This window comes from Onychostoma macrolepis, chromosome 08 (assembly GCF_012432095.1).
Source record: "Onychostoma macrolepis isolate SWU-2019 chromosome 08, ASM1243209v1, whole genome shotgun sequence".
Taxonomy (NCBI): domain Eukaryota; kingdom Metazoa; phylum Chordata; class Actinopteri; order Cypriniformes; family Cyprinidae; genus Onychostoma; species Onychostoma macrolepis.
In genome coordinates, this window is record NC_081162.1 from 10,078,225 (window position 1) to 10,102,821 (window position 24,597).

General features: G+C 36.3%; 1 protein-coding gene across 19 annotated transcripts in view; it reads right to left on the reverse strand.

Annotated features, from left to right (window-relative positions):
* rimbp2b (RIMS binding protein 2b) overlaps positions 1–24,597 on the reverse strand; it is a 224,815-nt gene that overhangs the window by 30,605 nt on the left and 169,613 nt on the right. For 16 of the 19 annotated variants that reach the window (XM_058784429.1, XM_058784428.1, XM_058784426.1 and 13 more), the window contains 12 exons: positions 24,313–24,429; positions 23,466–23,561; positions 21,255–21,377; positions 20,340–20,516; positions 18,767–19,024; positions 14,215–14,288; positions 11,768–11,929; positions 10,743–10,802; positions 10,333–10,459; positions 9,041–9,148; positions 5,623–5,698; positions 4,452–4,593 (listed from right to left, as the gene is read on the reverse strand). In XM_058784429.1, coding sequence (XP_058640412.1) covers positions 4,452–4,593; positions 5,623–5,698; positions 9,041–9,148; positions 10,333–10,459; positions 10,743–10,802; positions 11,768–11,929; positions 14,215–14,288; positions 18,767–19,024; positions 20,340–20,516; positions 21,255–21,377; positions 23,466–23,561; positions 24,313–24,429 — 1,520 coding nt within the window. The remainder of the gene's footprint in view (positions 1–4,451; positions 4,594–5,622; positions 5,699–9,040; positions 9,149–10,332; positions 10,460–10,742; positions 10,803–11,767; positions 11,930–14,214; positions 14,289–18,766; positions 19,025–20,339; positions 20,517–21,254; positions 21,378–23,465; positions 23,562–24,312; positions 24,430–24,597) is intronic. The other 3 variants (XM_058784439.1, XM_058784437.1, XM_058784438.1) reach the window with 3 other exon arrangements.

Here is a 24,597-nt window from a genome sequence, read left to right on the forward strand (position 1 = left end):
ACATTCCAAAAAAGTTGGGACAGGTTGCAATAAGAGGCCGGAAAAGTTAAATGTACATATAAGGAACAGCTGGAGGACCAATTTGCAACAACTTAGGTCAATTGGCAACATGATTGGGTATAAAACGAGCCTCTCAGAGTGGCAGTGTCTCTCAGAAGTCAAGATGGGAAGAGGATCACCAATTCCCCCAATGCTGTGGCGAAAAATAGTGGAGCAATATCAGAAAGGAGTTTCTCAGAGAAAAATTGCAAAGAGTTTGAAGTTATCATCATCTACAGTGCATAATATCATCCAAAGATTCAGAGAATCTGGAACAATCTCTGTGCGAAAGGGTCAAGGCCGGAAAACCATACTGGATGCCGTGATCTTCGGGCCCTTAGACGGCACTGCATCACATACAGGAATGCTACTGTAATGGAAATCACAACATGGGCTCAGGAATACTTCCAGAAAACCTTGTCGGTGAACACAATCCACCGTGCCATTCGCCGTTGCCGGCTAAAACTCTATAGGTCAAAAAAGAAGCCATATCTAAACATGATCCAGAAGCGCAGGCGTTTTCTCTGGGCCAAAGCTCATTTAAAATGGACTGTGGTAAAGTGGAAAACTGTTCTGTGGTCAGACGAATCAAAATTTGAAGTTCTTTTTGGAAAACTGGGATGCCATGTCATCTGGACTAAAGAGGACAAGGACAACCCGAGTTGTTATCAGCGCTCAGTTCAGAAGCCTGCATCGCTGATGGTATGGGGTTGCATGAGTGCGTGTGGCATGGGCAGCTTACACATCTGGAAAGGCACCATCAATGCTGAAAGGTATATCCAAGTTCTAGAACAACATATGCTCCCATCCAGATGTCGTCTCTCAGGGAAGACCTTGCACTTTCCAACATGACAATGCCAGACCACATACTGCATCAATTACAACATCATGGCTGCGTAGAAGAAGGATCCGGGTACTGAAATGGCCAGCCTGCAGTCCAGATCTTTCACCCATAGAAAACATTTGGCGCATCATAAAGAGGAAGATGCGACAAAGAAGACCTAAGACAGTTGAGCAACTAGAAGCCTGTATTAGACAAGAATGGGACAACATTCCTATTCCTAAACTTGAGCAACTTGTCTCCTCAGTCCCCAGACGTTTGCAGACTGTTATAAAAAGAAGAGGGGATGCCACACAGTGGTAAACATGGCCTTGTCCCAACTTTTTTGAGATGTGTTGATGCCATGAAATTTAAAATCAACTTATTTTCCCCTTAAAATTATACATTTTCTCAGTTTAAACATTTGATATGTCATCTATGTTGTATTCTGAATAAAATATTGAAATTTGAAACTTCCACATCATTGCATTCTGTTTTTATTCACAACTTGTACAGTGTCCCAACTTTTTTGGAATCTGGTTTGTATATTTTTTGTTTAGATAAATGGAACATCAGATGGCTTAGACCTGTAATGTCTGTAAAATGTAGTGATGCAGTTAGACAGACTAGGATATTTATATGTACAAATCATACAAATATCCCATTCCGAGACATTTCCAGCATACTTACATGGTAAAGAAATTAAAGGGCACCTATTATGCAAAATCACATAATTATTACATATAGTTGGACATAAATCTGTGTTGGCAGTGTGTGAACACAACCACCCAACAATAATAAAAATCCACCCACTCCTCATTTTTTAAACCCCTTTAAACAAAGTCAGTCTCACTAGGCCTGCCATTTTGACTCTCACCGCAGTGTGACGTCACATTTCGGAGGGCCAGGCCACGGCGGCAGATTGATAGCCCTGCGTTGCTATAGTTTACGCCCTCAGTGGTTACGCTGTCCTTCATTTTCTCTGTGCTCTAGCAGCTGTAACGTCAACAATGTCTCGCAAGCGGTCCCAGTGCTCTGTGTTTTCAGTGCATTTGACTTCCCATATGTACGGTCAAACACCGGTTCTCTCGCTCTCAGTTATGTTGCTTATACCGGCTGTTTATAGCTGTAGATATGTACTGCAGAGAGACGTATACGCGATGCTCTCTTCTGGAGATGGGGCGGGAATATACATCTCATTTGCATTTAAAGCCATACACTCCAAATCAGCTCTTTTTTTAGACACACCTCAAAAATGACATTTTCCAGCTGTTATAATAAATGATCTGTGGGGTATTTTGGGCTGAAACTTCACAGACATATTCTGGGGACACCCAGAACCAATATTACATCTTGTAAAAAGGGGCATAATAGTGGCTTTAAAGTTCAATCTTTGATTGTTGAAAGACTTTCTGGTTGTGCATTTCACTTACAGCCAATAAAATTTCCAGTAGCATTTTCATCTGTCAGGCGTGGATCTATTCTGAATGGTTGAAAATATTTGACAAAGTTTAATCCAGGAGCAAAGAGAAATCATTTCTAGCACAGAGTGATCGCGATTGCACACAGTCTGAGTGTGCACAAGCAATATCGGAGTGAGAGGACAGGCAGTTCATTTGTATAAGTTTAGGCCTATTTGAGAGCTCGCATCCAGTTTTCTGCGATTACATGGCTGTGTTCTCGTGTTACAATAAAGTGCTCGCCACATTTGCGCAGGAATGATTAAAATGATGTGGAATACCAGCAATCCCACGCGGATATTCAGACTATTTATTGACAGGAGGTGGATGCGTGTCAAACTCGCTGTCAGAGAGGAGAGAGCTAGTATATATGGTAGATACTGTGGAAAATGAGTAATGGAACTGTGTCAGATATTTCAGTATCGGTATCAAAATATAGATGTTTATGATAACACTACAATGCAGTTTGTTTCTCCAAACTTTGAGTCCATAAATTATGCTGAGCTCCATCACTGTCCGGTCAGCTCTTCAAACCTGGCTGCTGCAGTGGTGGCTTTTCCCGGTTCAGATATCAGGGCTTTTATTGGTCCGTTTACGTTCGGATATCTTTATTGGCTACTGGAGTGCTATCAAATGTTTGAATATCAATTCAAATTGTGGGCGTACTCAGTAATGAACTATGATTTAAAAGTAACAAAGTAGATTATTTTGCAAAATTTGTACTTAAGTACAAGTAAAAGGACAGTTTTAAAAATATACAAAAAAAAAAAAACTACTTAATTACAATAACGTGAGTAATAGTAATTCGTTACCTCCACCACTGATCGGTCTGCGGATTATACTTATTAACATTATTGGCTAATACAACTGGTTTAAATAATTGTTTATGTTAATGGTTTTAAAAAATATTTTCGGCCTGCCAGTAAGTCAGTGAATTTAAACTAATGCTTGCATCTAGAGTATAGGTGTGTGTGTGTGTTATTTGAAGGCCAAGTGCCACTAATGTTTAAGAATTATAGTTATTTTTCCCCGTGGTATTGACTTATCGTGAGTATCGTGTACTTTTAGTGGTATCAGTACAGAGCACTAGATTTTTGGTATTGTGACATCCCTAGAAAGGACATCGTTAAAATAGTCCATGTGACATCTGTGGTTCAACCTTAATTTTATGAAGCTATGAGAATATTTTTGTGCGCGAAGAAAACAAAACAAAAAACATGCATGCATGTGCATTCCTTTCTTTGTAACCAAGACGCAGCACATCTGGAATCTACGTCAGAAAGCCGGCTCCCACGTCAGCAGCACCACACGCATGTGTCGTGATACTCTAGTGAACACGCAGAGGAGACTGACTCGGAAGTGAAGAAATTATTGAACAAAGTTGTTATTTTCATTTTCTTTGTGCACAAAAATATTCTCGTAGCTTCATAAAATTACGGTTGACCACTGATGTCACATGGACTATTTTAATCATGTCCTTACTACCTTTCTGGGCCTTGAATGTGGTAGTTGCATTGCTGTCTATGCAGGGTCAGAAAGCTCTCAGATTTCATCAAAAAAAATATCTTAATTTGTGGTCTGAAGATGAACAAAGGTCTTACGGGTTTGGAATGACATGAAGATGAGTAATTAATGACAGAATTTTCATTTTTGGGTGAACTATCCCTTCAAATTAGGCCTAAAATATTGAGACAGGTATGACTATAAAAAGTCAAAAACAACATTTCTTCTTTTCTGTTGTTCATGTCTTCTCTCCTCGGGAAATTTACTTTCTGCGACCAGCTTGGTGCTGAATCTGCCAGGCCAGATTGGGTCATAAATATGAATTTATTATGTTAATTACATTCAGTCTAACTGATTTGCTGAAGGCCAGATGTTGGTTGATGAGTGTGAGTGCGTTTGTTCAGCTCACTGCTAAATGAAATGGTTGGTAGAATCTTCTGCTTGATCCTAAAGCCATTATTGTGCACAATTTTTCTTGGCACCTTCGTCAAGCAAAATACAATACTTTAAATATAATAATTTTCCAAACGTACTAAACACCTGTAATACACACAAACACACACAAGCACCCGCACTCCTGACTGAATGCCAAAATCAACAAAATGAGGTGAGGACTGATGTTCTCCTACCAGCTGATGCGTGAGGACGATGCGGATCAGCGGCTCAGTGGACAGGTTGAGTGACAGGGCAGGAGACGGTTCCACCTTCAGAGAAATAAGATGACTGGCCATCTGGATCTTATGATCTTTAAAATCCACTGCCTCATTTATCCTGCAGAGACGGACAATCAGTTATTGTTCACACTTCAACCACTGTACAAACATCTGTTTTCATAATGAGCAAAGAAACTTATGCTAACGACAGCTATCTGCAAAGAAAAAAGTAAGGTTAGTATTAAGATAACAATAATCACATCAAAACAGAAATACAGAAAGATTGTGATTTTGTTTTTATGAAACAGTTCATTAAACAAGAGGTAATTATTGGCAGTTACATTATTCAGTCACATTGTCTGTTTTTGCTCTGGCAATGAAAATAGTTCCAAACTAAATCACAGCAGAATCAACTGTTCAGCCAACAGTAGTGGCGTTTGTTTTGTTCCTGCATTTATCAGGTTTTCTAAATGTATCTATTGACTCAGTGACTCACTCACTTTTTTCCATAATGTATGAATGTGTTTTTAAGTCAAGTCACCTTTATTTTTATTGCGCTTTATACAATAGATTGTTTCTAAGTAGCAGTAATACTCTTTCAACATACTGTTTTTCGCCTACTATATTTAGGGGAATTATGCAATTTCAGATGCATTCACTCACTTGTTTCCTTGCTAAATGAAGCAGTGTTTTTGAACAAATCAGATGAATGAATGATTCACCAACTCACTTATAAAGTCTCTTGTCGCCACCTACTGGTGTAAGGATGTAACACACCAAAACTGCACAAACTGACAGTCTGTCTATAGTTGATAGCACATATTACATTTGTATTGACTTAAATTTGGGTTCTCATTAATGTTTAAATGTCAACAAGAATTTACCCTGCATCATCTCTCAGCTCTGCTGGCCAGTTCAGTTACATAAAAAAGGCCAGCTGAGTTCCAGTGCTGTGCTAAAAAAAAATTTAATGAGATAAGCACTGATCATGGCTGTGTTAAGATGGAAAGAGAGTGTTATCAGCCGACTTAATGGCTGGGAGTATCAGACGCAGAGGCTCAGATGAGAAAGAACCACAGTGATAAAGATATGCTCGCAAGAACATGATGTACAAAAGGAAACACACACACACACACACACACTTTACCTTGTTTGTAGAGGGCTGATTTTTTTGTAGTAGTTGTGCATTTTGTGGTAGAAAAGTCCCACGATCGTGGTCTGAGCTGCAGGGGAAACATACAAAAGTATTAACATTTGATCACACAGATGCATGTGTGTTGAAGAATGTGTTGGGCTGCCGCTGAAATGCACAGAGAGGATAGACTCATTATCACAGACACTGCATGCACTCCTCTCACTGCAGCTCTAATGGGAAAGATGTGTGTTCACACACACACGCAAGTAGAGAGCGATGAGGGACCACCACGTGTGTGAGAGAGAAATATGTTACACTCTACTTCAAACTTTTTTTCAACCATTAAATGATAAAAACACAGGGCTTTGAGTTCAACTGCAGTATTCACATGAAAACACAATCATTATTATCATAATTTGACTGAAGAATTTGTGTAAATAACCTTAATAACAGTAAAATAACTGTTGTGGACCATTGGATATGGCAATATCATTTAATTTCATTAGGGTCTGAATTAGAGCTGCACAATTAATAGTATAAATAACTTACATTATGATTGGGATCAAAGTACCATTTTTAGTATTAAAAAAAAGAGCAAGCAGTTGCTCCACACAAAATAAATGTTTCAAATTGGAATATCATTTAAATATTTTTTAAATAAACATAAATTAAAATTATTTTATATTTTCATTTTAATTTTGGTTTCAATAATTTTATTATGTGCTTTTCTCATTTTTATTCTTTTTTATTTCTATTTATCTATATTTATCTTCTATAAGTTATCTTCATCTAGTTTTTTATTTCAGTTTTAGTTTTAGTAATTTTATTTCAACATACATCAATACTTCAGAATAAACCTTTTTTGTTACTTTTTTAAGTTTTCCATCAAATATTTATATTTTGTTTCAGCTTCATTTGACCTACCAAAATCATTTTTTAATAGTTTTAGTTTAAGTTAACCATAACAATATCAAAACAAAAGAATAATCAACTATCATGATTTTTGGTTCATTTTAATTACAATCTGCTTGTGAAAAAAGCACCCATAGTGATGCTTGTTTGCAGTTTTGGTTATTGTGAAACATGCTGAGAACTGTTGCAACTTATTAGTGTTTTTACAGGTGTTAATGGACCGAATATGTAATATCACTGTGTCCCAACTAACTCCTCTGAGTTGGGCTTCAGATGAGCTCTGGGCCAATAACCTCACAAACCAATGGGCAAAATCTCTTTACAAATGTTTTTATTAAGACTAAAAGAAACTTGGCCCAGCGGAAATACAGAGCGTTTCAATGCGCTCCTTCTCTTGCGGTCTTTAATTGGCGTATAAAAGCTCTGCTAGGTTCTGTTAATGAAGTGTACCATATGTCCGGCTGCACAGGAGAAGCGGTTCAGTGGCACATTAATGCCAGCGCTAGCGTTTATGTGCCATTTCTGATAATAGAGCTTTAATAGATTATTAAAACTGTTTATAATGAACAGAGCGGGGCTCAGGTTCAACACTGTGCCAGAGGAGCTGAGGGGAGTTGACCCCAAAACGGTGTCAAACAAACAAAACGTTTAATGCCCTCATAATTACCGCCACCACATGGGAAACATTGCAACACTCACTCTTCAACTATTGCTCGCATTTACAGATAAAAAAGGAAGGCAAACGCACACACTTTCTCTGTTTTTAATGAAGCTCTCCTTGAGGGGCTTGTGTGACTGGCAGTTTTCATCAGAGAGCTGCAGGAAGTCATCAGAGTTGATTGCATTGTCCTCTTCAGCCATAAACAACAAATAAACAGACAACAAATAAACGTCCCTCATCCTCCTCTTTTGAAAACAATGTGTTCTTTCATCCCAGCCTGAGGTGTCCAAAAGCAATGAGAAGTGTGCGCGCGCACGTTTACTCATAATCATGGTTTAAACTGGGTAGGAATGATTCAGAACAACAACCTTCTATTCAAAAAAGAAAATATGATTGACAGTTTGTTTAGCAATCCATCCCATTTCATATTTCAATGCTCCAGTCCAGGTTTTGTTTGTTCCATTATGCACATTATGGCTAAATTGTGGTTAAGAGAGTGGAAAAGCATTAAAGTTTGCTACTTTAAGCATGATTTATCCCATTAGCTGGTAGCGGATGGCACAGGCGACATAGACAGCCACTGTTCTCCAGGGCGGCACAGGACAACCTTCACTCTGGTACAGTGAAATCACTAAATAAAATCAAATCAAATGTGCCTACTCCAGTAATAAACATTCATTAACATAAAACTGCAGGATCTGGGGTCTCATTTACAAACATTGTGTATGCACAAAATGGGCATATAAATATGCGTAAGCAATTTTCCACGCACATATCCGGATTTATAAAAAATAAACTTGGCGTAAATATGTACGCACCGTACAGACATTCTAGACCATGCGTACAAACTCTTTTGGAGTGAGAAAAGTAATGAAGTAAAAGATTTTAAACTTTTAATTTCGATATGTATGTGCATTAAATATTCCACTCTCATATTTAAACTAAACTACAGATCTCGTGATACGAGAAAGTATTTTTTAGCGAGAACAATGATCAATGATGCGCAATGATGTATTTGTCGGTCAAACGGTCCATTCTCTGCTTTGAATAGGACCAGTGATAATAGTTTACTGTACAACCGCATCTGCACGGAGCTGTTGATGTCATGTGAAGGCATCTTCACAACATTATGAAAAATACCACTGTATTTGAAGGATACAATTAGAAGAAAACGGTAAGATTTGCATATTTCCTTTTAAAATACTGTCATGCGCTGAGTCATACAATTGTATTAACACTGCAATAAATGTAGGCCTATCTGTTTCCACTAAAAATGTTCACCTTATCAGCAAAACTGCATAAGTTTAATTTGATTTGAATTGTTTAATACAATTGAAACACTATTTGGCCAGTGTAACTCTATTCTAAAATATATCTGAGAACTATTCTCAGCTGTTTTGTTTTCAAATATTTATTATAAAACAAAACAAGGATACTGGATAATTTTTAGCAATAAAAATTAATGTGTATGGCATAAATAGCATTATAGTCCGTGTCTCATATTTCCTTAAAGTCTCGGTTTTTAACATGGTGTCATGTGCATGGGAATGTGCATGGAAATAATATGCAGATGAGGTTATGCATAGTAAAGCTAGGTGTTGCAAGCTCCATATATGGTTATTTCAGGGAGTAGATGCGGTGGAGATGCACGTACGCACAATCTTCCCCTGGCTGGGATTTATAAAGGGATTTTTGCGTAGGTTCTGGCGTACACATGGTTTTATAAATCTGCAAACTTTTGTGAGTACGCAAAATCTAGCTTTTGTGCATACGTACATTTTTAGGATGAAATCAACGGAGAGTTTTATAAATGAGACCCCAGGACATGGATCAACGCCTGATTTTAGGGTTACTCACACTGCATTGTGAGGGCCTCTCCTGGTACTGAGATGTAACTCTTCCCTTGTGTGGGGAACCGGTAGCTTTGCAAATTGTAGTTCTGAGGGATCTTCATTAGAGAGTAATCTAGACACATTAAAAAAAAAGATAGGTCACTGTTCAAAGTAAGTATATTGTTGCTTTGATACTGCATCAAAGTCAAAAGGACCGGCATTTTGGTACCAAGTTGTTGGTACTGAGTACTGAATGTATTTGGAAACTGTGCACCATCTGAAAGGCAGCTTGTTACAAAATCTCACATACATTACTCTACTACATGTGTGCACATTTTGGTGCAATTATTTGTGAGGTTTTAATGTAAACACAGTCAACACTGTTTACTTCCAACTGTATATTAGCTCTGTTGTTCTGCAGCTCTGTTATTACAGAACGTTTACATGTCTTGAATAACTGTCTGATTAAAACTGACACAGAGAATTATGAAATTGTCTGTAAACTACTGGTACAGTATATGCTATTAAAAGTTGGTTTCTTGCCAAAGCTATTGCAGGGCGCCATCCAAATAATATTACGGGAAGTCTTTTCTCAACATCATCTCTCATTCTTTTTTTTTTTATCTGTGATCTTGTGTTTATTTATGCTTTAACGTTGAAGTTAAATAATAGCTCACGCAACCCAAAATGTTTTCTCAAGCGACTTCGGCTTCTCACACAAAGTCTTATCATAGCAAAAAGAGGATCAGAGACAGAGCTGGTGGAATCTCAGAGGGCCTGATTCAGAATTGAGACTTCAGTGAGACTTATCATTTTGAATCTGAACAGAGCAGATCAAGAGTTGTTACAACCCATATCTAACTCATTTCATGTTACGTTTTTTCCAAAAGACAAGACATGCAGATTTTTGTGTGATTCATAACTTAGGGGCACTTCTGACTATTTAAAATCATTAAAAATGAAATTTGTACCAACTGTTTCTCATATATGTTAGACTGTATAAAAAACAGGACATTTAGTAATGAAACACAAGAAAAAGCAGCTGCAACATATGGCTGTTTAGCTTTTTCAAGTCATGTTTCATGTCTCAAACCTCAACTTCCTTAACTCTGGCCTAATTGTACATTGTGACACACACCCTGTGTGCTGCATTCATGCATGTGGATTAAGTACACGTCCCCCTGTGAGCATACTTGGACATACTCCACATACTTCAAGCCAGTGAAGTATGTAGAGGAAGGGAAGGAAGTGTGAATTTCTAAGAACAGATATTCTGGAAATGGAAATTGGAAGAAGTGTTTTGGAGTGTGTACTGACCTGCTACAGAGCTCTTGCCCCCTATAGCCAGAGGAGCCTCTGCGTCTGGGCTGGACCGAAGCTTGGATGCCATATGCACCATCACTTTATCCACCGTTTCCACCAGCCCATTGACCACTGGACTCCACTGTTTACCATGACAAAAGACAAGTCCAAAGTATATTACGGCTCATTGAGGTTACACAAATAAGAAGCAGATGATTCTTTCAGCTACTAATAAGTGTGTAGTACCTTCAGCTCCATTTAACACATTTTACCATGTTTGAATTCTTTCAGTTCTAGACATTTTTTCTCAAAGGAACCGATGAAACGCGGAAAAAGTCTGCAGATTCATCTGGACCTACTTATGAATGAATGGACTGATAGAATCTTTATTTATTTCCAATCATCAATCTATCCATTAAACATACCTCATCATTTTCTCTCCAGTCGCTGGCAGTTATGACCTCATCCACACTCTTCAGTAGAGACTAAAACATGCAGGGCAGAACAAAGCATAGTTAAAAACGTGTGTGTGTGTGTGTCCAAAAGTCTAAAAGAAACAGGAAATATGCCTCTTTGTTGTTTTTTTTAACCCAGTGTAATTTACAATACTGTTCAAAAGTTTGGAGTCGGTAAGATTTTTTTTTTTTATTATTATTTGTTTGTATGAAGTATCTTATGCTCACCAAGGCTGCATTCACAGTATTTGATTAAAAATACAACAAAACAGTAATATTACAAAATATTATTACAATTTAAAATGTTTTCTTCTGTAATAAACATTAAAATGTAATTTATTTTTATGATGCAAAACTTAATTTTTAGCAGCCATTACTTCAGTTTTAAGTGTTACATGATCCTTCAGAAATCATTCTAATATGATTTGCTGCTCAAGAAACTTTTTTATCATGATCATTGCTAAAAACATTGATGTTGAAATGCTGAAAATTAATTTTTTTGAGATGTTTTGATTTTTTGAGTTTTTTTTGATAAATAGAAAGTTCAAAAGAACAGTGTTTATTTACAATAACATTAAAAAAATTATTTACTGTCACTACTAATGAATTAAATTTATCCTTGCTAAAAAGTATTATTTCTTTCATTAAAAAAACATTTTGAATGGTAGTGTATCTTAACATTTTTTGTAGTGTATTTTTATAAGTTAATACAATATTTCCATGACAAATGATAGACAAATGATAAAAGCATAATCATTTGATTGAAATATGTATTGAAAAGGTAACATTAAATTGAATTGAAGATGTTCCAAAGAGCATTTTGTGCTTCAATAGAAGTATGACTGTCTGTAAAAAACAATCATACAATTAATGTCACAAACGTACTTATTTCACCTATTAGTGACCTAAAAATAATGCAGATTGTGAAATATTTATTTTCTTATGCCTAAATGTTTCTTTATGATTTCCAAAACCCTTAAACTTCTTATCTTTACCTGTGTAAGATTGTTGGCTGTTTCCTGAGGTATACTCTTGTTTGGAAGGTTAAATGATAGAGACTGAAGGAGGTCTAGCGTTTGTAACCGCATGGGGTCCTGAAATCTCTGAACTTCCTCTGTCAGGTTTGTGGAGGCAGGTCGGGGCATCTCTGTGGTTCTCTGTAATACACACACAAAAAAGCGCATATGTGTCAACAGCACTCCATAAAATTACCCACAATCACATGTAATGGCTCTGTGTGGCTTGGACTTGACATTCAAAATATAAAAGGCGTTCTTTTGGTTTCCCATAATTTAATAGAATCATTTCAACAACAAGCATCAGAGTAGCTGGCACTTACAGTACAGTTGAAATTATTTAATTAAATCTCATTCTCATGGGATTTGTGAATGTCAATGTCAACAGCAAAGCTGAATCCCGGTCTTACTTGAACTTTCCAAAGAAAGAACCTCCAAACTAGTTGTTTAAAGTCTTATTTTTCATCCATACCCTATAAGAGGCCATTACGGAAAATCTTCTCTTCTACTTGACCTCCTTACTCAATAACGGCCAGTGTTGTCATTTGTGCGAATGCTCAATCTCTGATTTCTTTCCATTTCCTCAGAGTCTGGGGGGAAACAATAGTTCCAAAAGAGCTGAATTTGTTTGTATTTACAGCTTCGCCTCCACCTCATTTCCTGCTGTGTTCTTGTACGTCTGCCAAGGGTGTGTGCGTCTATACGCACACGGACGGTCCCAGAGCAACGTCTGCATCGGCTTCATAACACCTAATCAGCCAAGGGTGTGTGAGGTGTAGTCTGGGAGGCCCTGTTGTGTGTGTGTTTGTCTGCATTCGTCCACTCCATTTAATTACTGCGCAGAGAAGAATCTGAGCAGACAGATTGAGGGCCTGTAAAAGGAGGTGTGTCAAACACTGCTGAGAGCCTTTAGAGAATATGTCAGTGTCTTGAATGGCCAACTTAATTTACAAGCATTCAAATGAAGTCAACAGAATGAGTGTACTGCTCTCGGTGACTGCTGTTCTCCATATGCTCACATTTAAACTGCAGATCTTAAAGGTGTACAATTATTTCAAGAAATGTCAATAAGTTAAATACTTTCCCATATCCCAGCTCAATATGCAGAAACAACCGTAAGGGGCTGTTCACACAGAACGTGTTTTTACACTTTACTCCACTGTTTTTACTTTTTGCACCTTGCATCTTTTCAAACGTCTCACATGACACACTATTCAACTTCAAGTTTAAGTTCAACTTTTAAAAAACATAGACTTAGAGAATATCTTACTTAGAGAATCCACTGCCTTACATTACAAGTTTTTATATGTAAAAATACATTCTGTATGAATGGCATCTAAGAAGACTGTTGATTGCCTTGAAAAGTGTTTGTTTGAACAACTCGGCTAACAACACACTGGCTCAAGCAATGGTGTGAGTTTGAGGCGGGACTAACTCTGTTTAGTTGACCAATGGCAGACTGGGTGATGGTTTGGAAGAGGGTTATTATCATAACTGAAATAAAATACAATATAAACAAATTAAACTTATTTCAGCTAGTTGCCAAGACAAAATTTCAAATTGTTGTGTAGTTTAAATGAAAGTAAAACTAACTAAATTAAAAAATAAAACTTAATACAGACAAAACTATACAGACATATTAGAAAAAAAAATTGTAAACATAAAACAACAAAATTACCAAAATTTTAAAATGAAAAAGAAATAATACAAATATAATCTAATTCAAAATATTAGCAAAAACTATAATATATAATATAGCATATAAATGATACTAAAATAACACTGACTAAGAAACCTGCTAGAAAATAATTTTTTTTTTTTTGCAATTAGCAAAAAGTGGTGACATATAAATAAATCACATACGTAACCTTCAAGGGTTATGGGGGATTTTTAGTTGTTATTTTGCTTAAATAAACTCATGAATCTTAAACTCCCAAAACAGACTTCATTGCAGTTAATCTAGCCAGGCTGGGACGGTTTTGATTAAGGTCGATGAGTGAGAAATCCCGCCTTGTACTTGTGGTCGTTTCAGTGAACTCAATTAATCAAACTAACAGAAACCAAAGGCAAACATGTTTCGTAAATTAGATACTGGTGAATTCACTGCAAGTACTTATTTCTTACTTTCGCTGAGAGAGAAGCTAGACAGGTTAGTGCCTACCCTCATTACAGATTTGTTTGCATTTAGGTACATTAGTCAAACAAAATGACTGCCCTCAAAGTTTCAGTGTTTTTTGGGAATACTCTAATGAGTGCTCCCGCCATGTGAAATCTCTTAGATAACCCTGGAATTTGGAGTAATATGTGATGGAGTTGTATTTCTGCGGTTATCTTTCTACACTCCTCTGGTCTGGGAGACTACAGTCCTGACTCACAGAAACAGATTCAGAAAGAGCAACGGGTGACCTCAGGTCAGAAGAATTTACCTTTAACTGAGTATCTGTTGCAGAAGTGACGTTGATGGATGCTTCGGTTGGGAAGGTGGACATCACATTTTCACCTGTGGTGACAAAAATAAATGAAATACTGTGCAAAGAAAACAGACACGAATAATAAATAAAATTAAGTTAATGTACAGTGGTGTGAAAAAGTGTTGGCCCCCTTCCTGATTTTTAAATTTTTTGCATATTTGTCACACTTAAAAGATTCAGATCATCAAACAAATTTTAATATTACACAAAGATAATGCAAGTAAATACAAAATGCAGTTTTTAAATGATGATTTCATTTATTAAGGGAAAAAAGCTGTCCAAACCCACATGGCCCTGTGTGAAAAAGTGCTTGCCCCCTCCTATTAAATCATGAAAGAACTGTGATTTACCACATTATTTTAGAAAGCTGAGTTAAATTTCACTAGCCACACCCAGGCCTGATTACTGCCAGACCTGTTGAATCAAGAAATCACTTAAATAGAACCTGTCTGACGAAGTGAAGCATGTTTAAAGAGCAACACATCATTCCACGATCTTAAGAAATTCATAAACAGATGAGAAACAAAATAGTTTACATGTATCAGTCTGAAAAGGGTTATAAAGCCATTTCTAAGGCTTTGGACTCCAGCAAACCATGGTCAGAGCCATTATCCACAAATGGAGAAAACTTGGAACAGTGGTAAACCTTCCCAGGAGTGGCCGGCCTACCAAAATTACTCCAAGAGCACAAAGACGACTCATCCAGGAGGTCATAAAAGAACCCAGAACAACATCTAAAGAACTGCAGGCCTCACTTGCCTCAATTAAGGTCAGTGTTCATGATTCAACAATAAGAAAGAGACTGGGCAAAAACAGCATCCATGAGAGAGTTCCAAGGCAAAAGCCACTGCTGACCAAAAAGAACACAAAGGCTCGTCTCACATTTGCCAAAAAAATATCTTGATTATCCCCAAGACTTTTGGGCAAATATTCTGTGGACTGATGCGACAAAAGTTTAACTTTTTGGAAGGTGTGTGTCCCGTTACATCTGGCATAAAACCAACACAGCATTTCACAAAAAGAACATCATACCAGCAGTGAAACATGGTGGTGGTAGTGTGATGGTCTGAGGCTGCTTTGCAGCTTCAGGACCTGGATGACTTGCCATAATTGATGGAACCATGAATTCTGCACTCTATCAGAAAATCCTGAAGGAGAATGTCCGGCCATCAGTTTGTGACCTCAAGCTCAAGAGCACTTGTGTTATGCAGCAAGACAATGATTCCAAACACAGCAGCAAGTCCACCTCTGAATGTCTCAAGAAAAACAAAATTAAGGTTTTGGAGTAACCAAATCAAAGTCTGGACTTAAATCCAATTGAAATGCTGTGGCATGACCTTAAACAGTCCATTCATGCTCGAAAACCATCCAATGTGGCTGAATTAAAACAATTCTGCAAAGAAGAGTGGACCAAAATTCCTCCACAGCGATGTGAAAGACTCATTGCCAGTTATCGCAAACGCTTGATTGCAGTTGTTGCTGCAAAGGGTGGCACAACCAGTTATTAGGTTTAGGGGGCAAGCACTTTTTCACACAGGGTCATGTGGGTTTGGATTTTGTTTTCCCTTCATAATAAAAACTAAATGTTGTGTTTACTTGTGTTATCTTTGATTAATATAAAAATTTGTTTGATGATCTGAATCTTTTAAGTGTGACAGATATGCAAAAAATTAAAAAATCAGGAAGGGGGCCAACACTTTTTCACACCACTGTATCTATATTTTTTACATTTCTAACATTTATTTGATAAAATAATTTTCATTTATTTCAATAAAAATATAATAAATAAATAAGAATAATTAAATAGGTATTGGATAGTTTAAAAAAATGCATAATAGGATAATTGAAAAAATTGAATGCTGTAATAATATGACATCAAAGCTATGCACAGAAGCCATGATCTAAAGAGCTCTGAACAAATACTCTTCATCTCACAGAACAAACAGTTCACACCTGCTGGAAAGGCACATGTGACACCTTTCCCCGAAAGCACAAGTCGGTTGCAGTGAAGCTGGTTTATAGGGCCCCTGGCAAAGAAGCTCTCTAATGACTCTGTACTATGCCCCTCATTAGAGCCTATTTCAGCTGGACATGTGCAAAACAACAGTAGATTTTCTCTTCTTCAACAACATCATGTTTTTTTATCATTAACAAAAGGTCTTTATCCCTAACAGGGGCTAACAATCAGCGCTCTGAGAGGATATATTTCACAGTTTCTAAAGTGGTGGCCAACACCTCCTCCAGAGTGCCAACATCGACCTACATATTCACTATTATCCCTCTTTAAAAGAGCCATGGATCCATATTTGTTAAAGTGCCAGTATGGATGTTTTATTGAACTTAATTGTAAAGCTGCACCATAAAAGTTTAAATAATTTACTTGAGAAACAAAATTGTTGAGATATAAATGTATTTTAAAATTAAGGTATTGGAGACAGGAGACAGGAGATTGAATTTTAGCATGATTTTACATTTCACATTCATGTAGATGCTTTTATTGCAGTGGATCCAAAGTATTTAATTTTTGGATATTACTGTTTGAGAAACACTTTGTGCTTAAAAGAGAAGAAAAAACGATTAGCCAATTTAAATTTTCCATTAAATGTATCTTGTTTTAAGGATGTTTAAATATATATTTACCGTAAAGCATTCAAAAATAATGAAAATGCATCACTCCGGGTTTGACCTTCCAGATGACCAGTCCACTATTGTATTTAATGTAATTTTTTTTATTCGTTTTGGAAGAAAATATAATCTTCTTCATATGGTAATGGAAAGGCAGGCATGACTTCAAACTTTTTGTGTTGTCTGGTCTAAAAGGTCAAGGTTTGTCTGATTAGCATGGCCCTGTTATCCCTTGCTGGCAGATTCTGTAACTACACCATTATGGTGGGCATTTGCCAAATGGCATTGAGATGAATGGGAATGCTAACGGATAGTTTTCTCCAGGTGTTAAAGACCTCATTGGTTTGCTCTCTGATACTGATGAAGATGGAAACCATTTGTAGCCTTATTGGAGATTAAATTTGTCTTTGCCACACTGAAGACATCTTGCCTGCAAGAAACTTCAACCAACTGCCCAAATGAGGCTCCAAACACTTGCAGTTTAAAAGAAAACAAAACCCTGATATAAAACTCGTCCCGCCACCACATACATATAAGGTAAAGATATGCGCAGTTACGACCAAAGCCAACAAAACTGCCTTCGAGGACACATACAAACATATAATGGTATTTCAACAGTGCGTTTCAATGTGGTTTGTTTGAGGACTGGTGGAATGTGGACCAGTGTCTCTGAAGGAAATTGTCTTCAAATGCTTCTTCCTTTCTATAATAACCTGCATGCAGGGCAATAAGTCCAATAATTGCAAAAAAGCAAAGCGGCAGCATCCACAGATGTTTTTTATCCATACAGTCAAAAGAAAAATTTTTGGATTCTGATATCCAACTTTTAGCCATGATCTCCACCAATGGCACTACACTTTTTTCTTTGTATTAATCTAGATGATTTACCATTCAAAAGTTTGGGATTGTAAAGTTTTTTTGTTGTTGTTTTTTTTAAGTGTTTTTAATAACTTTCTTATGCTGACCAAGACTTCACTTGCATTTATTTGATAAAAAATACAGTAAAAAAGTAATATTGTGGAATATTATTACAATAAAAAATGCTTTCTATTTTAACATATTTTAAAATGTAATTTAATCCCATAATGGCAACGCATTTCTTCAGTGTTACATTATCCTTCAGAAATCATTCTAATATTGCTGATTTGGTGTTTACAAAACGTCTTGAAAACAGTTGTGCTACCTAATTTTCTGGAAAATATGATGTAAACAAGTTTTTTTTTTTTTTTAAAGATTCTTTAATGAATGGAAGGCATACATCTGAAATAAAAATCTTTTGTAACATTATAAGTAATTATGTTCACTGTTACTTTTGATTTTAATTTAATGCATCCTTGCTGATTAAAAAAATCTTACTGACCCTAAACTTTTGAAAACAAAAATATTAAAAATTAGCAGACCTAAGCCACATTTGAAAATGTTATTAGATCACAAAATATCAACTCAAGTGGCATTTATTTTGCCACTTGAGTTGATATGATAAACCAGTTGTGTGTAGATGCTACTTTAAAAAAAGTTTAATCTTTTCTATATTCAATGCAATCATACATTTAAGCATTGATTAAATGACCAATTGTTCAGTGGCTTAATTGCTATTGTACTTCAAATGAATAAAGACAGACAGAATTAACCAGGAGTATTTAATATATTGAAAAGCATGGGGTGCTACCATCTGCTAAAAGGCAAGTTGGGACAAGCCAGAGACACCAAAGATTAAGTGCAGCTAATTTGGGAAGCTCTGACAACAACGGCAATGGCTGACAACTGCAGAGATGCACATAGTTGGGACAAGTGAAGGCTGCCACAGAGGAAACAAACTGATAGATAAATAAAATGATAATAACAGCAGATTTGAGTCACAATGAGCTTCATAATAACTTACCAACGGCTGCTTTGTAGTACATCCAGATATCCTGAGGGGACAAGGCCCTCTCCCAAATCACAAACTCATCGAAGGCCCCTGTGGCGTAGTGGTTGTAATTCCCAGTGTTTCCTGTGCCAATGACCAAGTCAGCATAGGGATCGCCATAGTTAAGAGAAACATTTCCTGTGGGGTCTCCGACACTGAATGTCCCATTAATGTAGACCTTTAACCCCTCCTTTTGGGTCCATGTGAAGAGCACGTGTGTCCAGTAGGGCCCTAGATAAAGACAGAGGTGACAGGAGAGAGAAAGCCAGCAAATGAAATTTCAAACAAGCATACACAGATTTCATGTTTTGACTGTTTTGAAATAAAGATAATAGTAATATTATTTCCAGATCTACTCATAGTGTCTGGGTCCATAAAACACAAGTTTAAAATGAACAGAAACTAAGAGCTGAAGACAGCATGTGGAATGGATTTCATCAGCTTATAATGAAGCCAATAAAACATGGTATACAGAAACTCTGAGCTGAACTGTCAATGGCTCATTTCATCTGTCCAGGGATAAAATAGCACATGGAGCATGTCTCATCACATCATCCCACTCAGTATGTAATGTTTTAATGTCTCTCTTTTCAAAGAATTGGTTTATGCTTTGTTAATACCCATTTTTAGTCTTAGAGATGATACTTGGGGATCTTATTCATTTTCTGACCTTATCCTAGAGGCTGCATTTATTTGATCAAAATACAGTAAAAACAGTAATACTGTGAAATACAATTAGAATTTAAAATAACTGTTTTCTATTTTAATACATTTTAAAATGTATTCCTGTGATTGCAAAGATGCATTTCCTGCAGCCATTACTACAGTCTTCAGTGTCACATGATCCTTCAGAAATCATTCTAATATGACTTGGTGCTCAAGAAATATTTCTTATTATACATATTTTCAGGATTCTCTGATGAGCAGAAAGTTAAAAAATTATTCAAAATAGAAATGTTAATAACATTATAAATGTCTTTGCTGTCACTTTTTTAACAATTTAATTTCTTCACAGATGTATTTAAAAATATATATTATTGACCCCAAACTGTAGTGTACAATCATGTCCAGATACTAAAGATGTATTCTGGAAACACAAATGACACAAATTCCCAAATGACTGGAAAATTTTAGATGAAAGAAATGATTATTTTCTGGGGGAGCTGAATGATTTGACTTGAGCTACTTTTTCACTCACACTTCCATTTCTTCTCACAGTTTTTTTCACACAAATTTAAATCACTCTGTCAAGTCCAATAGAAAAAGTTTATCCTGCAGCCTATCAGCTCGAGTACTTTTGGACATCTGGATGTAATCAATATAATTATGCACAAAACTACATATCCAAAATATTTACGGTTAGACTGCAAATGTAATTCCAAACCAGAATGTATTTCAAAATGAGGCCATGTGAGCAAAACTTCGAGATCATGGGAAATATTTTTTGGCTTTAACGATAAGGCAAAATACTATGGTTCCCCAAACCATTTAAGCACTTTCCACATCCTGAACTAAAATTCCACCACACACCCACAATAATAACTACCTGGAAGTTTAATATGTGCCTTCCATGTCTTGGAATCTCCTCTCGTGTAGAACTCCACGTATCCGCCATAAGGGTTGGAGTAGACAGAGAAACCGCTTGAGATGATTTTACCTCCGGATGCAATCGCAAAACGAGAATCTACATCATTATTTTTCCAGAAGAAGGAGAAAGTTATCCCTGTCCAGGAGTAAGAGTTAAATAAAGCTTTAATGTTGAGCACAATGACACCAAGAAACTTTGAGAACAATACTACTACATAATACAGCATACAGTACTTTACAGTATTTAGGCTGTGATCTTATGCTCAAATAATTGCATTTATTCATTCAAAATAATTATATTTCCCTTTATTTTAACAATGTTTTAATAATAATATTTAACATACAACATATTACAAATATATTATAATTTGATGTAAATTTTAATAAATGAATAACAAAGATTGATGTATCAATAAATTTAAGCTTTTAAGTCTGATTTTCATAATCCTCTGGCTGCAACCAAAAACCAAGCTCTTTTTCCAATACGTTCTGATACCTAACTTTAAACAAAAGCTTCTTTATTAGATCCAGGCCGCTTCGTCACAAACAATATTGCAAGGCTTACTTTGGTCAAGCCTTGGAAAATAAATATAAATACAACATATTCTCTGTTTTTGAGAGCAAAGGAATGCGCGCTGATGTGAGCAGATGAATAACAGATGATATCAGCTTTCACACACAAAGCGCTTGATGTAAGCTGATATATTTGCTCTTGAGAAATATAAACTTAATTTTGAACCATTAGCCTTTATTACATCATGTATAACCTGAGCAACACATTACTCAACTGTCATACATCTATGACCATATAAAGATGTTCATGCACTTCTATAACAATAGAAAAGAGTGCAGAAGGACAATAAAAAAAACTCACCGGCAGGTCCACACAGAGCAGGATCACTTATGCAGGAGTCTTTATAGTTGCCAAAGTGAAGGAAAGTGGCCCCATTATCACCGTTCAGATAGATGCCCTTATTCACCATTCCTTCTACAATGTCTACATGATGAGAGAGCAACCAACAAGATTATAACACTTGAAATGAATTTCCGAAGGCATTACAGTTCATAATCATTTCATGCACAAACCTACTTCATCATTCTTTCCTTTTTTATCTAACACAGATTGAAACCTGAACATTTTAGGTGAATAATCATTGATAGTCTAACTGGAAAGACAGCTGTTTTATGCTCAACAAAGTCATTTGTTCAATGTGATGTATTGACTAGAGACTTTATGAGGAAATCCTAACCTTTCACCCATATAGTAAAAATATGAGTACTCTAAAACAAGAGCAGATCTCCTGAATTATGAGGATCTGGGGAATTAAAAAGCCCCCATATGAACAACTGAACTGCAGATGATTCACGATTGTCTGGTTTTGTCAATGGTAAGTTGTTCTTTGAATGCAGTAACTTTGTTCAATAAATCCTCCTTAATAGACCGAAAAAGCTAGGATCTGTGGATCACAGTGGGAGCCGCAGCACCATCGCACCTCATGAATGGATGAGTTGAGAGAAGAGATGATCATGGAAAAGAGTGCTCAGTGAAGACACAGTGGATGGCAGAAGACAGAGAGGAGACAGACTAAAGTAGGGAGTGAGTGAACAACAGTTGTACTGTGGGGGCAGAGAGATAAAGCGGTACAGAGGACCGAACATCCATCTATGCAGTGAGATCCAGGGTATCGGCATGCCTTTGTGAAGTATTGTGCAGAAGTACCTTAAATGTGGCTTTTTTGAATGAGATTTTGAGGCAACTGAAATATCAATAAAAGGTTTCCTACAGGAAAAATAATGTACACAAAAGAGATCTGAATTACAAAATCACATAGTGTAAGCAAGCCATGCTGATATTAATGATCTTTATATGCTATCAGAATTATAATACTGTGCAAGTTGCACTGGAATTTTTTACTCGAATACTTCAGTAACATTTCAAAATGGTAGACTGTTTGAAAGGAATGTTATTTTTATTATTGTTTATTTTTTAAACTGTTCAGGGTTTTTATTATTATTATTATTATTATTTATTTATTAACTTTTTTTTACATTTTGAAATGAACAGCTTGTTAGCTGTTGCAATTTCAGACATACTACACTATTACTCAAAAGTTTGGGGTCAGTAGGATTTTTTTCTTTTGTGAAAGAAAATTCTAAACATTTTATTCAGAAAGGATGCATTAAATTGATAGTATTAATAGTAAATACAATGTTACAAAGTGCTTTTGAATTTTCATCCAAAAAACAAAACAAAAACAGAAAAAAAAGTATCACATTTTCCACAGAAATATTAAGCAACACAACTATTTTCAACATAATCAGCATATTAGAATGATTTCTGAAGGATCGTGTGACACTGAAGACTGCAGTAACGGCTGCTGAAAATTCAGCTTTGCCATCACAGGACGAAATTATATTTTAAAATATATTAAAATAGAAAAGTTATTAACTATATTTTTGATCAGATAAATACATACACATTTAAAAAAAAATCTTACTGACCATATATTTGTATAAATAGAAGTAATATACACTTACGGTCAGCAATATACATTTATATAAATGACCATATAAACTGTCAGTTTTTATTTATTTTTTTCTTTGCCAATGAAATCATATTCATGTAGCAAACAAAAACAAGTGAAAGGATTCAAACAGTGGAACACTGTTATACTAAATATCAGCACTCTTGCTGCTTTATCAGTTAGATTCAAACGGCTGTACAATTTTGGCTGGGACATTTGTTTTAAATAAACTGACATAACAAATCACACCACATACAGTAGATTTCCAAAATGGGACAAGGTTTTCAAACGCAGTTTCACAAACACACTGGATCCAATAAAATCAGTCGTAAAGCTTACGAAAGGTTTGATTTCAGTGAAGAATGCCAGATTAAACAGCACTAAACAATGCATGCTTCAATTACCCTAATGTAAATGGTCATATATCAGAGTTTTCCAGTTTACCCTCTCCTAATGATGTCCTGCTGATATACAAGGTCTACATGAATGTATAGGCCCTAACACTATTCCCCAAGACCCATAGCTTTGAACTAGTAAGTGAACATGTGTAGGAGCCTCACCTACAGTGGCGGAAATGTTAGTGTAGGCAGAGTCATTGGTATACACAGAGGAAGAATTATGGGTAGTCAGGACAGTGTGGTTGTGGATTCTGACAGCTGTGATGGAGAGAACGTGGAAACAACAAAGAAATGAGATGAAAAAAACAGGTGATTCAGCAACAGACACATGTACAAATGAGCACAGAGACATGAAACAGAAAAAAGGGACATTGTGAGACACTCAGGCAGACACGGTGGATAAGATGACTAGTGTCCCAGTGTAACATTCAAAGCAGCAGTCAGATTTTAAGATATCTTTTAGATCTGCACATGTGATACATTGTGTCGACACAAGTCTGAGAGGCCCAGAGAATTCCTCTCAGCCCTCCATTTGTTCTGAATTAGCCGGCACAGAACAACTGCCATACTGTACTTATACTGGGAATATACTCCAGCTATGGAATGACGTGTGGTTGTTTGTCTAACATGCACAAATTTTCAGCAGATCTGTTTAGGGCACTGCAGAGCTATCGGACTATAGTGATGTATGTTGGTGAGTTTGGACAGCTAAAAATCCAAGTGGACTAGTAAATCACTGAGAAAAACTGTGCGTACTTTTGACACCCTTAAATGTCATAGTCGTTTGTCTTCATCACAACTGAGGTAATCATGTAAGTCCTCAACGTTTCGAATCAAATGAGGAAATCATTTCGTTTTAAGAACTGAAGACAGCTGCAAAGCCACAGAGATTTCTGCAACTAAGACGTGACCGTGGAGGAATGTTAAACAGCTGTGGTGACAGAAAGACAAAGAAAGAAAGAAAGAAGGAAAGAAAGACAGACAGACAGACAAAGCAGGTGTGACATACTTATATTAGTCCCATTAACATGACCTGTTCTGTTCCCAATCTGGTCTGAGAGGCCGTGGATCCCTTCCACTGAATCCAGAGGCCAGTAGTGTGAAGCTGTGGCCAACACCTGCAGGCCTGATCAAAACACACACATCCATACAGTATACACACAAATATACACACACATGCAAAAACATTACAGTGACAGTTTGTAGTCAATTCAGCATTATTTTTATATTTTTGAGTTTGACTGTCCTCTTATTAATGTTGACAGAGGGATTCACGGAAATTATCTTGATACAG